This window comes from Pelodiscus sinensis, chromosome W, assembly GCF_052426305.1.
Source record: "Pelodiscus sinensis isolate ZL-2025 chromosome W, ASM5242630v1, whole genome shotgun sequence".
NCBI lineage: Eukaryota > Metazoa > Chordata > Testudines > Trionychidae > Pelodiscus > Pelodiscus sinensis.
Genome location: NC_143084.1, coordinates 6,073,688 through 6,088,302, shown reverse-complemented (window position 1 = coordinate 6,088,302; position 14,615 = coordinate 6,073,688). Strand labels below are relative to the sequence as shown.

At 55.6% G+C, this 14,615-nt stretch overlaps 1 protein-coding gene across 1 annotated transcript in view; it reads left to right on the top strand.

Moving 5' to 3' along the window:
- LOC112547596 (BICD family-like cargo adapter 1) overlaps positions 1-13,676 on the top strand; it is a 293,330-nt gene extending 279,654 nt beyond the window's left edge. Inside the window, exon 11 of the mRNA XM_075897779.2 lies at positions 13,467-13,676. Within this exon, the coding sequence (XP_075753894.2) occupies positions 13,467-13,676 (210 nt within the window). The remainder of the gene's footprint in view (positions 1-13,466) is intronic.
- Positions 13,677-14,615: the final 939 nt, after the last annotated feature.

Below are 14,615 nucleotides of genomic sequence, written 5' to 3'. Positions count from 1 at the left end.
TTTCCCATCCTAGTCCCTGTTGTGTTGCCCGACTCGTCTCTACCGCCCTCCCAAACATCCACCAGTGCCACCCCAGCGACGGCCGTCTCGTTCCCGTTAGCCGCGGGCGGCCTTCCGGGGGTCATTATGTATCCCCGGTCCCCAATCCTTTAGGGGCTGCCTTGTTCCCTCCACCGCCCCCTTCCGTGCCGGGGTCGGGGGCGGGCAGCGCGGGGCCAGCAGTAACGGCGCCGTGTCGGGGATCCGATCCCTGCTTGCCCGTCTCTGTGGCCCGCAAGTCTCATCCGGAGGCCCGGACGGAGGAAAACCCTGGTTCCCCCTCGGCGCTGAGGAGCGAGCTGCGCCAATTGCTCGCGGACAACCACGGGGCTAAAGGAAAGGCGCAGCTCGCCCTCCAGCGCTGGGGGGATTTCCATCTCATCCTCCAGGACACTAGAGCCTTGTTGCGGGAGGGGAGAGGGACAAATAGGTAGGACGACGCAGCCTACCGCTGGACCCGCAGGTTTCGGGACTCTCTCCTGACCTTTGGGTCGGAGGGCAGTCTGCTGCGGGGCCTGCGTGAGGCCGCCAATTCACCTGCCCGCGAGGATCCACCCCAGCCCTCAACACGAATTGCACCACCTTCGCGACGCTGAACGCCCGGGGCTGTAGGGCGGGTCTCCGCAGGAGCCGGGTGCTCTCCTTCCTTCGGGAGGGGGGGTACTCGGTGGTTTTCCTGCAGGAGACCCACACGACTCCAGCCGTCGAGGCTGGCTGGCGGCTGGAGTGGGGGGACGGGGTGTACTTCAGTCACCTCGGCATTCGCTCGGCCGGGGTGGCCACCCTGTTCTCCCCTGCCCTACGGCCAGAGGTGCTGGGGACCGCCGAGGTTGTCCCGGGCCGCCTGCTGCACATCCGGGCCCACGTGGAGGGGCGGACGTTGAACATGGTCAACGTCTACGCCCCGAACACGGGCCCGGACCAGGTCACCTTTTATCGGCAGGCGGCCACCTTCTTCGGCACTCTGGATCCTCGCGAGTGCCTGGTTCTGGGCGGGGACTTCAACACCACCCTCGATGACCGGGACCGTGTAGGACTCGCCAACTGCCAGGCAGTGGACATCACTCCCTGGTGGACGTCTGGCGGGACCACCACCCGGACGACATTACCACCTTTACTTACGTCCGGGTGGGGAAAGAGCGGTCGAGCCACTCCCGGTTAGACCGCATCTACGTTTCACGATTTCATCTGGCACGGGCCCACTCCTCCAGCGTCCGGCCGGCCCCGTTCACGGACCACCATCTGGTGGCCGTGAAAGCCTCTCTGACTTCGGAGAGGCTGGGGCCGGCCTACTGGCACTTTAACAATAGCTAGCTGGAGGACGTGGGCTTCGTGGCGTCCTTCCGGGAGTTTTGGCAGGCCTGGCGGGGGCAGCGGCCCGCCTTTCCCTCGGCGCGGCGATGGTGGGATGTGGGAAAGGTGCACGCCCGGCTCTTCTGCCGTGATTACTCCCGGGGCGCCAGCCGGCGGAGGGATGCGGCGATAGAGCAGTTGGAACGGGAGGTCTTGAAGCTTGAGAGGCGCCTGGCGTCCGCCCCCGAGGATCCACTCCTCTGCGAGGCGTACCAGGAGAAGTGGGAGGAGCTCCGGGCCCTGGAAGATCACAGGGCCCGGGGCGCTTTTGTTCGATCTCGCATCCACCTCCTCCGGGAGATGGATCGCGGCTCCTAGAATCATAGAATAATAGGACTGGAAGGGACCTCAAGAGGTCATCGAGTCCAGCCCCCCGCCCTCAAGGCAGGACCAAGCTCCGTCTACACCATCCCTGACAGATGTCTATCTAACCTGTTCTTAAATATCTCCAGAGAGGGAGATTCCACCACCTCCCTTGGCAATTTATTCCAATATTTGACCACCCTGACAGTTAGGAATTTTTTCCTAATGTCCAATCTAAACCTCCCCTGCTGCACTTTCAGCCCATTACTCCTTGTCCTGTCCTCAGAAACCAAGAGGAACACATTTTCTCCTTCCTCCTTGTGACACCCTTTTAGATATTTGAAAACCGCTATCATGTCCCCCCTTAATCTTCTTCTTTCCAAACTAAACAAGCCCAGTTCATGAAGCCTGGCTTCATAGGTCATGTTCTCTAAACCTTTAATCATTCTTGTCGCTCTTCTCTGTACCCTTTCCAATTTCTCCACATCTTTCTTGAAATGTGGCGCCCAGAACTGGACACAGTACTCCAGCTGAGGCCTAACTAGTGCAGAGTAGAGCGGCAGAATGACTTCACGAGTTTTGCTTACAACACACCTGTTGATACAACCTAGAATCATATTTGCTTTTTTTGCAACAGCATCACACTGTTGACTCATATTCAACTTGTGGTCCACTATGACCCCTAGATCCCTTTCCGCCATGCTCCTTCCTAGACAGTCGCTTCCCATCTTGTATGTATGGAACTGATTGTTCCTTCCTAAGTGGAGCACTTTGCATTTCTCTTTATTAAACCTCATCCTGTTTATCTCTGACCATTTCTCTAACTTCTTCTATGCCCTGGAGAAAAGGAAGGGGGCTAAAAAGCATGTCACCTGCCTCTTGGCGGAGGACGGCGCCCCCCCTCACGGATCCGGCGGAGATGCGCGGAAGGGCCAGGGCCTTCTACGCCAGTTTGTTCTCCCCGGATCCGACCGAAGCCGACACCTGCAGGGCGCTCTGGACCGAGCTCCCGACGGTCAGCGCGGGCGACCGAGACCGGCTGGAGTTGCCTCTCACTCTGGCCGAGTTCTCGGAAGCCCTCCGTCTCATGCCCAACAACAAAACCCCGGACATAGACGGGCTGACCGTGGAGTTCTACCGCGTGTTCTGGGACGTCCTCGGCCCAGACCTAGTCACCGTCTGGGCCGAGTCCTTGGAGAGCGGGGTCCTCCCTCTGTCGTGCAGGTGAGCGATGCTCGCCCTACTGCCGAAGAAGGGGGACCTCCGCGACCTACGGAAGTGGCGTCCCGTCTCGCTCCTCAGCACAGACTACAAGGTCGTAGCAAAAGCCATCTCGCTGCGACTGCGGTCCGTGCTGGTGGACGTGATCCATACCGACCAGACCTACACCGTCCCGGGCCGTAGTATATTTGACAACTTGTATTTGGTCCGGGATCTCTTAGAGCTCGGGTGTAGGGATGGCTTGTCGTTCGCCCTCCTGTCCCTGGACCAGGAGAAGGCGTTCGACAGGATGGACCACGGGTATCTCCTGGGCACCCTGCAGGCCTTCGGCTTCGGGCTCCGGTTTGTGGGTTTTCTCCGGGTGCTGTACGCCCTCGCGGAGTGTTTGGTCAGGCTCAACTGGACCCTGACCGAGCCGGTCAGCTTCGGGCGGGGGGTACGTCAGGGGTGTCTGCTGTCGGGCCAGCTGTATGCTCTGGCGATCGGGCCAGCTGTATGCTCTGGCGATCGAGCCCTTCCTCTGTCTCCTCCGTAGGAGGTTGACGGGGTTGGTGCTTCGGGAGCCGGAGCTGCGGCTGGTCCTGTCGGCGTACGCCGATGACGTGCTCCTCGTGGTCCAGGACCCGGGCGACCTGGCACGGGTGGAGGCTTGCCAAGCTGTCTACTCGGCAGCCTCCTCCGCCCGGGTCAACTGGGTCAAGAGCTCTGGCCTGGAGGTCGGGGACGGGTGGTGGGCCGGCTCCCTCCCACCCGCGCTTCAGGCCATCAGGTGGAGCGCGGGTCCGCTGCTCTATCTGGGCTTCTATTTATCCGCCACGCATCCTTCTCCGCCGGAAAACTGGCAAGGTTTGGACACCAGGGTGGGTGAGCGGCTGCGGAGATGGACGGGACTGCTCCGGTGTCTCTCCCTTCGCGGGAGAGCACTGGTGCTCAATCAGCTGGTCCTGTCCATGCTCTGGCACCGGCTCAACACCCTGCGCCCGGCCCCGGAGGTCCTGGCCAATCTCCAGAGGGCAGCTTTGGAGTTCTTTTGGCCAGGACTGCACTGGGTCTCTGCAGGGGTCTTGTCTCTCCCCCTGGAGGAGGGAGGTCAGGGCCTGGTCTGCATGCGCAGCCAGGTCCGGACCTTCCGCCTCCAGGCCCTGCAGAGACTCCTCTTTAGTGCAGGTAGTCCGGCATGGGGCACCTTGGCGTGCGCCTTCCTCCGCCTCCTCCGAGGGCTCCGATACGACCAGCAGCTCTTTTTTATTCACCCAAGGGGTCTTCCGCGAGACCTCTCAGAGCTGCCGGAATTCTACCAGAAACTCCTCCGGACCTGGAAGCTGTTTTCGGCGACCAGGTCCGTTGTGGCCTCCGAGGGAGCAGACCTCCTCGCGGAGCCCCTGCTCCACAATCCAGCCTTGTGCGTGCAGGTGGCGGAGTCTCCCTCTGTGCACTGGAGGCTGATCCTGGCAGAAACCACCATGGTCGGAGACCTCCTGGACTACGACAGGGGGGACTGGGTGGACCCCCAGGCGCTTACTCAGCGCATGGTGCTCTCCACCCCTTGAACCCCCCTGCGCCTACTCCAGGAAGTGAAGGCGGCCTTGCCGCGGCCCGCTCTTGATTTCCTGCAGCAGTCCATGCGAGAGGGTACGCCCCACCCCTCCCTTCCTGCAAAGCCTCCGTCCCTTATTATTGGGCCCCTGTTCCGCGGGCCCCCCTGGTCTCCCCATCCTTGGACCCCCAGCCGGCTGCAAAATATGCAGCCGGTTTGTTTTCAAGCCACGCCAAGACAACATCTGTACACGCTCGTGCTCCACACCCTACATTTCCCCACCCTCGTGTCCTGCCCTGATTCTAAGTGGCGGGACTAAGACCTGTAGAGGGTGGGGAACCCCGATGGGCCAGCGTCTATTCCGATCTAATCCCGCGGCCCATTGGGGACATCAGTTGGCGGCTCCTTCACGGAGCCGTGAGCACGGGCGTGTACTTGGCGCGGTTTACCCCCATCCCAGACACCTGCCCCTTTTGCGGCGTGAGGGAGAACCTGGCGCACGTTTTTCTGGAATGCGCCAGGTTGCAACCCCTATTCCGGCTCCTCCAGAACCTCTTATTGAGGTTCTGGCTGCACTTTTCCCCCCACCTTTTCATTTATGCACACCCAATCCATGGCCCCACAAAGTCGCGAGACCTCCTCGTCAACCTACTCCTGGCCCTAGCAAAGGTCGCCATCTATAATACCAGGAGTAAGATGTTGGACGAGGGGTTTCTCTGCGACTGTGGGGCCTATTTCCGTTCCTCCCTTATGTCACGTATCCGGGCAGAGTTCCTCTGGGCGGCGTCCACTGGCTCCTTCGATAGCTTTGAGGAGCAGTGGGCGCTGTCCAGGGTTCTCTGCTCGGTGTCCCCATTTGGTTCCCTAGTTTTAAACCTTTAGCCCGCACCCCTTGCCCCTTTTGTCATTATTTGTCCCAAGTAATTAATTGAACCATGGGTCCAGTCGTCCCTGCCGCAAGGCTGGGGGAGGGGCTTTTAGAAAGTGGGCGGGCAAAGCCCGCCTACTCTCCTGTGTCTTCAAATAGGTCTGCCCCACTACACTCCTGAGGAGGAGAGGCAGCAGGGTCCAGGGGCTGCTCTCTACCTTCTCCCCCTACTCCTGCCTCTGCACCGGCCGGAGCCCTCCCCACCCAGCTGCCTGCCTGCTGAGGCCTGCTCTTCCAGACACTGCTCCAGCCGCTGCTCCTTACCCCCACCACCACCACCAGCTGCTGCTACTGCCTGAGGGGAGGGGGGGCCCCCACCCCGAGGGAGTGGTTGGTTCCCCCCTCCTATCCCTTCCCCCTACCTCCCCAATTGTGTATCCCCTCTCCTCGCATGTCCCTCCCCTACAATAGCGCCCTCCTCCTCTGCCATAGCCTCAGCAGGGAGGAGTGGCTGCTAACCCTCCCTTTCCACAGTTGCCCTTTCCTCAAACCCAGTGCCTGCTCCTCTTCCACTCCCTCCTCCTTTCATTGACGTCCTCCTCCCCTGCCTGCTGCTTGGCGAGGAGTGGCTAGTCCTCACCCTTCCTCCTTGCCATCTGTGCCTCCTTCCACCCTCTCCCCAGGATGGAGGAGGCCCCTGCCCCTAGTGGCCCTCAAACGACCGCTGCGGCTGACCTCCCGCCCCCTGGCCCGAGCCCCGCCGCTGCCACAGCCGATGCCCACCCTGGTGCGGGTGGGCCTTCTACCCCGGCCGGTAAGAAGGGCCAGGGAGGGAAAAAGGGTAAAGGCCAGGCCCAGAAAGCTACGCCTCCTGTGGCCACAGCCATCCCGCCCACTGCGGCCCAAACAACTGCCGCAGCCCCTTCTCCCCCTGTTGTTCCCTCCACCGGCTCTGGGGGTGATCCACCTACGGCCCCCAGAGCGTACGCCCAGGTGGCTGCTGCCGCCCCCCCACGTGCCGGGTCATCTGCCCCTACTGCCACCTCCAGCTCCATCCCTGGTGGCCGGGGCCCCTTTCCCACCCTGAGCAGGAGGCACAGCATCCGCTGCCTCCTGGTCGCCGCCTCGCCCCACATGGAAACCTACGTGCGGGCGATGGCGAGGGTGGTGGGGGCCTCGGCCGTGGTGGCGGCCTCCAGAATGTACGGCAAGGTGGTGTTCTTCCTTGCCTCGGGCGGTGGAGAGGGGCCTGGCGGTGGGGGGCGTGCACGTGCCCCTCTAACCGCTGGAGGACCTGGGCATATGGGTGGTTCTTTCTTCCGTCCCGCCCTTCCTCCCTAATGCCGCCCTGCTGCCTTCCCTCTCCACTCTGGGGAAACCTATTTCAACCATCAGCCCTCTCCCGCTGGGCTGTAAGAACCCCACCCTCCGCCACGTCTTGTACTTCTGCCGGTACAACTGCAGCTGCTGCCGGCGGCACGGGGCGGGGAGGCGCTCAAGGGGTCCTTCCTGGTGCCCTACCAGGGGGCCCTTTACCAAGCCCACTACTCCTCGGGGGAGACCCGGTGCTTCCTCTGCCGGGCGATGGGGCACGTCTGGAGAGACTGTCCCTTGACCCGGTCGGAGGAGGTGTCCGTCCCCGAAATCCAAAGCACCCCCTGGCCTTGCCCCTGCCGACCAGCCCTCCACCTCTACCTCGGAGGGCTGGACGCTCGCTCGGGGGAAGCGCAGAGCCCGGCGTTCGCGGGCTCCCTCTCCCCTCGCCGACGAGGAGGGTGGGAAGGCCCCCCAAAAGATCCTGAGGGGGGCCAGCGCTGTCGAGATCGCCCCTGGCGAGCGTGAGCAGGAGGCGCCGGCTGAGGAAGCCATGGCAGCGAGGGGGGACGACGACATCCCCCCTGCGGAGCCTATCCATGAGGAGGCCTCCGGTGGAGCCCCCCCCGGCCCCAGCTCCAACTGAGCGCCCCTCCGTCCCCGCTGAGGTAATTGGTGCCTTGGCGGCCGGAGGGGAAGGCTCTGGGGCCGAGGGGATGGAGTTGAGCTCCATCTTTGAGGAGATCGAGGCCCTGGGTCTGACCCCGCTCACCCAGGGGGAGGACGACCCTTTGCCAGCTGGCCTCCGTCTGGGCGGCGACTCTGTGGCACCGCCCCCTTCTCTCCCCAACCCCGTGTCCCAGGTGGCCGACCCCGTCCTCACACTTGGGGCGCCCCTGATATTGCCCACCGGCCCGGCTGACTCGAGCGCCGAAGCTGATGCCGCTGAGCCCTCAGGGGCGACGGCTGGTGCCGAGCGGCCAGGTCCCGGGGCTGGGGGTGCCCCCTCTCCAGCAACCAAGGCGGGGCGGTCATCCCTTTCCCATTGGGGGCCCCCACACAAGATGCCACTCTGGCTGACGCCGAGGCACCAACACCTATCTTTCCACCTGAGCCCTGCATCGGCGCAGGGGCCCCCCCTTCCTGTTCCCGATTCCCAGGTCCCCATTCAAGAGGCACCGCAGCCTGGTGGGATGGCCACGGGGGACGCCCCTCCAGACCCCACCCAGGATTCTGATCCCCTCCCACGTCCTGATCCTCCCCCCACCCCTGCTTCCGCCCTTTACGAACCTATCTCCAGCCCCGAGCCCTCCCCCGCTCCTGATCCCTTTCCTACCCCTGCCTCCCCCCCACTCCCTAAACCCGAAAGTAGGAATAAGGGATCTTCCGGAACAGGGCTTATTTTCCGCGAGATCCTGTCTAGACTGGCGCTTTTCTCCGGCAAAACCCTGAGCCGGAAAAAAGCGGCAGCCATGTTCATGCAAATGCCACGGGGGATATTTAAATCCCCCGCGGAATTTGAAATTCCGAAGTGTCTCATTAGCATCCCTTTTACGGAAAAGGGTGCCAGTGTAGACACAGCCCTGGAGTATTACTTTCTGTAGTGGGGGGCCCAGAACTGGATGCATGTGGATGCATTGGACATGGTCCAGTGGAGTGCAACCAGAATGATGAGGGGGCTGGAGCACATGATTTATGAAGAGAGACCAAGGGATTTGGGCTTTTTTAGTCTAGAGAAGAGTGAGGGGGGATTTGATAGCAGCTTTCAACTTCCTGAAGGGAGGTTCCAAAGAGGATGGAGAGAGGCTGTTCTCAGTAGTGACAGATGGCAGAACAAGGAGCAACAGTCTCAAGTTAAAGTGGGGGAGGTCTAGGTTGTATATTAGAATCATAGAACACTAGAACTGGAAGGGACCTTGAGAGGTCCGAGTCCAGTCCCCTGCCCTCATGGCAGTACCAAGCACTGTCTAGACCATCCTGCACTTAAACACTGGAATAAATTGCCTAGGGAGGTTGTGGAATCTCCATCTCTGGAGATATTTAACCACCCTGACAGATAGGAAGTTTTTCTTAATGTCCTACCTATACCTCCCTTGCTGTGGTTTAAGCCCATTCCTTTTTGGCCTCTCAAGATAGGACAAGGAGAACAATTTGTCTCCCTCCTCCTAGTGACACTCTTTTAAATACTTGAAAACTGCTATTATGTCCCCTCTCAGCCTTCTCCTTTCCAAACTAAACAAGCCCAATTCCTTCAGCCTTCCCTCATAGCTCATGTTTTCTAGACCTTTAATCATTCTTGTTGCTCTTCTCTAGACCCTCTCCAATTTCTCCACATCTTTCTTGAAATGCGGTGCCCAGAACTGGACACAATACTCCAACTGAGGCCTAATCAGCGCAGAGTAGAGCAGAAGAATGACTTTTCGTGTCTTACAACACTCCTGCTAATGCATCCCAGAATCATGTTTGCAACAGTGAGACACTGACTCCTATTTAGCTTGTGGTCCACTATGACCCCTAAATCCCTTTCTGCGGTACTCCTTCCTAGACAGTCGCTTCCCATTCTGTATGTGTGAGACTGATTGTTCCTTCCTAAGTGGAGTACTTTGCATTTGTCCCTATTAAACTTCATCCTATTTACCTCAGACCATTTCTCAAGTTTGTTCAGATCATTTTGAATTGTGACCCTATCCTCCAAAGCAGTTTGCAACAAATCTATGCTGGCTGTTACCTGTTGCCTTATTTTCTTCCAGATGTTTGCAGATGAATTCCTTAATTACCTGCTCCATTATCTTCCCTGGCACAGAAGTTAAACTGACTGGTCTGTGGTTTCCTGGGTTGTTCTTATTTCCCTTTTTATAGATGAGCACTATAGATTTGCCCTTTTTCAGTCTTCTAGAATCTCTCCCAACTTCCATGATTTTTCAAAGATGATAGCTAAAGTCTCAGATACCTCCTCTATCAGCTCCTTGAGTATTCTAGGATGCATTTCATCAGGCCCTGGTGACTTGCAGACATTAACTTTTCTAAGTAATTTTTAAACTGTTCTTTTTTTAATTTGTTCTAAACCTACCCCCTTCCCACTAGCATTCACTATCTTAGGCATTCCTTCATCATCAAACTTCTTGGTGAAGACTGAAACAAAAGTCATTAAGCATCTCTGCCATTTCCAAGTTTCCTGTTACTGTTTCTCCCTCCTCACTGAGCAATGGGTTTTCCTCTTGCTTCTAACATATTTATAGAATTTCTTCTTGTTACTCTTTATGCCTGTAGCTAGTTTGAGCTCGTTTTGTGCCTTTGCCTTTCTAATCTTGCCCCAGCCTACCTGTATTGTTTGCCTATATTCATCCTTTGTAATTTGTCCTAATTTCCACTTTTTACATGACTTGTTTTTTATTTTTATATCATGCAAGATCTCCTGGTTAAGCCAAGGCTGACTTTTGCCATACTTTCTCTTTTTCCTATGCAGTGGAATAGGTTGCTTCTGGGCCCTTAATAATGCCCCTTTGAAAAACTGCGAACTCGCTTCAGTTGTTTTTCCTCTTAGAAAGCTGGTAGGTAAGGTCCCGTGGGAAGCAAGACTGAATTTAGCAAAATCTACCTTCCTGAAATCCATTGTCTCTATTTTGCTGTTCTCCCTACTACCATTCCTTGGAATCATGAACTCTATCATAACTTTCGCCCAAGCTGCCTTCCACTTTCAAATTTTCAACCAGTTCCTCCCTATTTTGAAGAAACTATTTCCCTAGAAGGGTGGTGAAGCACTGGGATGGGTTCCCAAGGCAGATTTTTGGTAAGCTCAGAGAGCTGGTAGGTAAGGTCTCAGTAGTGGAATCTCCAGGCGAAGGTGAGCATGATAGCACCTACATCACCCAGACAGACATGGTTCCCTTACCTGTTGCAGATGTCAGTTGCTCCTCCGATTCCTCTTCCTCCATGGCCATACATAGTATACCAGGATGAGGTACTGCATTCAGAGGCTCACAAGCATCATCTGACCGCATGGCTCCTTCACAGTTAACAGTGCAACCCTTCAGTTGAATGAAAGAAGTAGAAAACATAATCCTTAATTGCCACCAACAAAGTACAAGGAAGACCTACTTGTACAAATGGTAGTGTTTTTTTCCCCAATGGGCTACCCATAGAGCACTTCAGCCACGGTCAACACAGCTCACAATGGTCTTAGAGTATCTCCTCGCACTTAACATGAAAAACTTGTCTAACACATCTATTAAGGTGCATCTTGCGGCCATATCTAGTGAGCGTGACATGGTGGACGGCCAAACTCTTGTCTCTAACCCGACCACCAAAAAAATTCACAAAAGGACTTAATACCACCTTTCCTCCAGTAAAAACAATAATCCCATTTTGAGATCTCAACTTAGTCCTGAACACATTAACTCGTCCTCCATTTGAGTCCATGGCTACTTGCTCTCTAGCGCACCTTTCCACGAAGGTAGCATTTTTAATAGCAATTATGATGGCCAGAAGGATCAGCGAACTAGCCGCCCTCATGGCCGACCCACTGTTTTACGACATTCTACAGAGACAAGGTTGTACTAAAACCACATCCGAAATTTCGTCCGAAGGTAGTCTCACATTTCCATCTCAATGAGCCTATATACTTACCAGTCTTCCATCAGAAGCCTCATCCAGACGCCAACACGGCAAGGCTCCATTCCCTGGATGTCAGGCACGCTATTGCCTTTTACCTAGACAACAAGACAATCACACAAGCTGTTTGTATCAATAGCACACCACTCTAAAGGACAAGCGATATCCAAGCAGACATTCTCCAAACGGATTGTGAACTGTATTCGCAAGTGCTATAACATCAGCAAAGTCGCATTACCTACATCCATGTGGGCACACTCTATGAAAGCAATGGCCACATCAACCGCCTTCTTGAATAACATGCCCATCAGAGACATATGCAGGACAGCAACATGGGCCTCCATGCATACCTTCACAAAACATTATGCATTAGATACTGACCATGCACAGCGTACCACCTTTGGGACGGTAGTCCTCTCGGCCATCTGCCAATGAGATCCAAAGCCCCTCCTCCATAGAGGCTAAGGGTACTGCTCCACAGTCACCTACAGTGGAGCGCCCACAGGGACACTCCTCGAAGAAAAAAGATTACTCACCTTGTGCAGTAACTGGTGTTCTTTGAGATGGGTGTCCCTGTGGGCACTCCACGACCCACTGTGCTCCCCTCTGCTTCAGAGCTTTAACACCTCTCTGCAGTAGAGAAGAAACTGAGGTGACGGTTGACGTTGCGAGCAATGCCAGTACCCAGGGGGAAAACTACTGCCAAAAAGTTCTGATTATAAGTGCAGGGCGCCGAAACACCTACAGTGGAGCACCCACAGGGACACCCATCTCAAAGAACACCAGTTACTGAACAAGGTGAGTTGTTACTCACAAATTATTCCCACTGGAGACCACCCAGGGTTACGCTAGTATGGATTTATTGATTGAGGAATTAACACTCCACTATATGGTTAAGCTAAAGAGGATAGAGCCGCCACTAAAAGTTTAAACTAAAGGGGAACCAGCTCTCTCTCTCTCTCACACACACACACACACACACACACACACACACCCTTCATTCATTCACACACATTCATTCCTGCCCTCGGGCACGCACACACACTTACACAGGCATATCAGTTATGGTAGGAGCCAAGGCATGTTGCACCTGGAGGGTCTGTCTGCTCATCATGGCTGGGGAGCTGGTCAGAAAAGAAAGAGAACTTCGGTCTGCAGAAAGAGGAGCGTGTCTCCAAAAAAAAAAAGGGGGGGGGGGGGGCTACTGCCACGTGCTCTCTCCTTTTATTGCCTCTGTACAACTCCTGTGACTCATCCACATTCATCACCAGGGAGCATGCCCAGACTTGCCTTGATCCAGCAGAGCAGCAGTGTGTCCTTAATTGGACTGATGATTCATCACCTAGCTCCAGGTGCTCAGCCTTGCAGTTTCTAATCCCAAACACACAATAGTCCCACAGGACTCCTCGTCGCTTTTGCAGATTCAGACTAACACGGCTACCCCTCTGATACCAAACACACAATAGTCTCCCCCCCCCACACACACACACACACTCATATCTCAGGGGAGAATGCAGTTTAGAGCAAGTTACAAGCAGAGTGGATGGAAGTTACAAAGATTACAAAGTTGCAAGGCTGAACAATCACCAAGCTTACAGTAAATTTCTGAATTTATAAAGCAAAGTTGCTGAGAGTTACAGAGTTGCAAGGTTTTACAAAGATTACAATGAGTTGCAGATTTTAAAGACAATGCAGCTGAAATAATTACAAAGCTTCAGAGAATCATTTACAAATCATCAGTAATGAAGTGATTTAGAAGACAACTGCCCCGCCCCCGCACAGCAATGCAGTCAGCAGGAGGTTTTTGTCAGTCCTTAAGTCATGTGTTGGCAGGACCTTACAGTTTAGTGTATTTCCAGAAAATCCACATGTAAAATCAAGTAATGGCTTGGGTGGAGGCTTTATGTAACATGAGTAACCTCTCTTCTATGCTCCATTTCACAGGCATCAGCAAAACCACTGTCCCTTAAACTACATCAAACTGTGAATGGTCTGATTTCCAATTTTTAAAAAGCTAGTGGGGTAAAAGGTCAACCTCTTCTTGTTTCTTTACTGGTACTTACATTGTGATGCTGATCAAGGCTCAAGCTGTGTGGCTAAATGAGGCCCTTGTATCATCATGGCCATTCTATAATCCCACTTTACACCTGAACATGGCAAAATTCTGCTGACACTCTGGCTGTGCCTCTGACTGAGCATCCCTTTTTCCATCTGTTACAGGACAACATGCACAGGGTCACTGACCAGCTGATGGACACACGTCCAAAGGAATGGCACCAGCCTGCTTATTCCTTCTCCAACGGCTACAGAGCGAAGCAGCATGCAAGACCCTCCCCCCGTGTTCAGGCCAGAACAGCAGGGACAGGGGGAGAGGAGCCCATTGGGGCAGAAAGGAACCATCTCTTTTCCTTTTTTCAAGAAAAATTATGAAAGGAGAAACCTATCCAATTATTCCTGCTTAGAGGTGCGAAGCTGGGGGCAACTGCCCAGCTTCCCGCTGGACCTGAATCTAATCCAAAAGGAAAAACTAACCTTAGAGACTACACTAGTTACAATGCACCTGGTCTGAACAAAATGTTCACATGGATTGGAGATTTGCATCTTAATAGTGTGATACCAGCGGAGAACAACTGTTCTTAATCTTTAAAGCAAAGAGTGATAAACTTCAGGGTACGGTTTAGGCGCTTTGACACAGGCCACTTGGATTATTCTTTGAAGCAGAAACTAGTTGTCTTAACTTCATTCTCTCATGCTGGAGAAGGAAATAAACAACCCCAGGACAAGGCAATACAGGGGACTGATTTCTAGTGTCACAGTAAGAGTAGTGGAAAGGAGCAGCCTTCATACACCTTCCCGTTCCGGCATGTGAGGGGGTCACTCACCACCGTAGCGGGGGTCCGTCGTCGGTCCCCGGAATCAGTCCATTCCGCCCGCACAGGCCTCCGCTCATGTGGCGTTTCCCCTCTGGAATCTTCTGGTCGCGTTGCTCTCTTCGCCACACTGCCCTCCGGCAGTGCCCAAGTCACTCGCTCTGAGCCCCCCTTCCGGGGGTTTGGTGTCTCTCCAGCAGGCCTGTCCGCAGGCCTAGCAGGCTGGCCGGTTGGCTGTCCAAGCGTCCTGGCCCAGCCTGACTCTCTAGCCCTGCCCTAGCTCCAGAGAGCGTCCTGCTCCCTCGGCAGCCAGGCTCACACTCTTGCCGCAGGCCTAGCAGGCTGGCCGGTTGGCTGTCCGAGCGTCCTGGCCCAGCCTGACTCTCTAGCCCTGCCCTAGCCCCAGAGAGCGTCCTGCTCCCTCGGCAGCCAGGCTCACACTGCCTTGGCTGAAGCAGCCCTGCCCTTTTATAGCCCCCAGCTGGGCCTTAATTGGCCA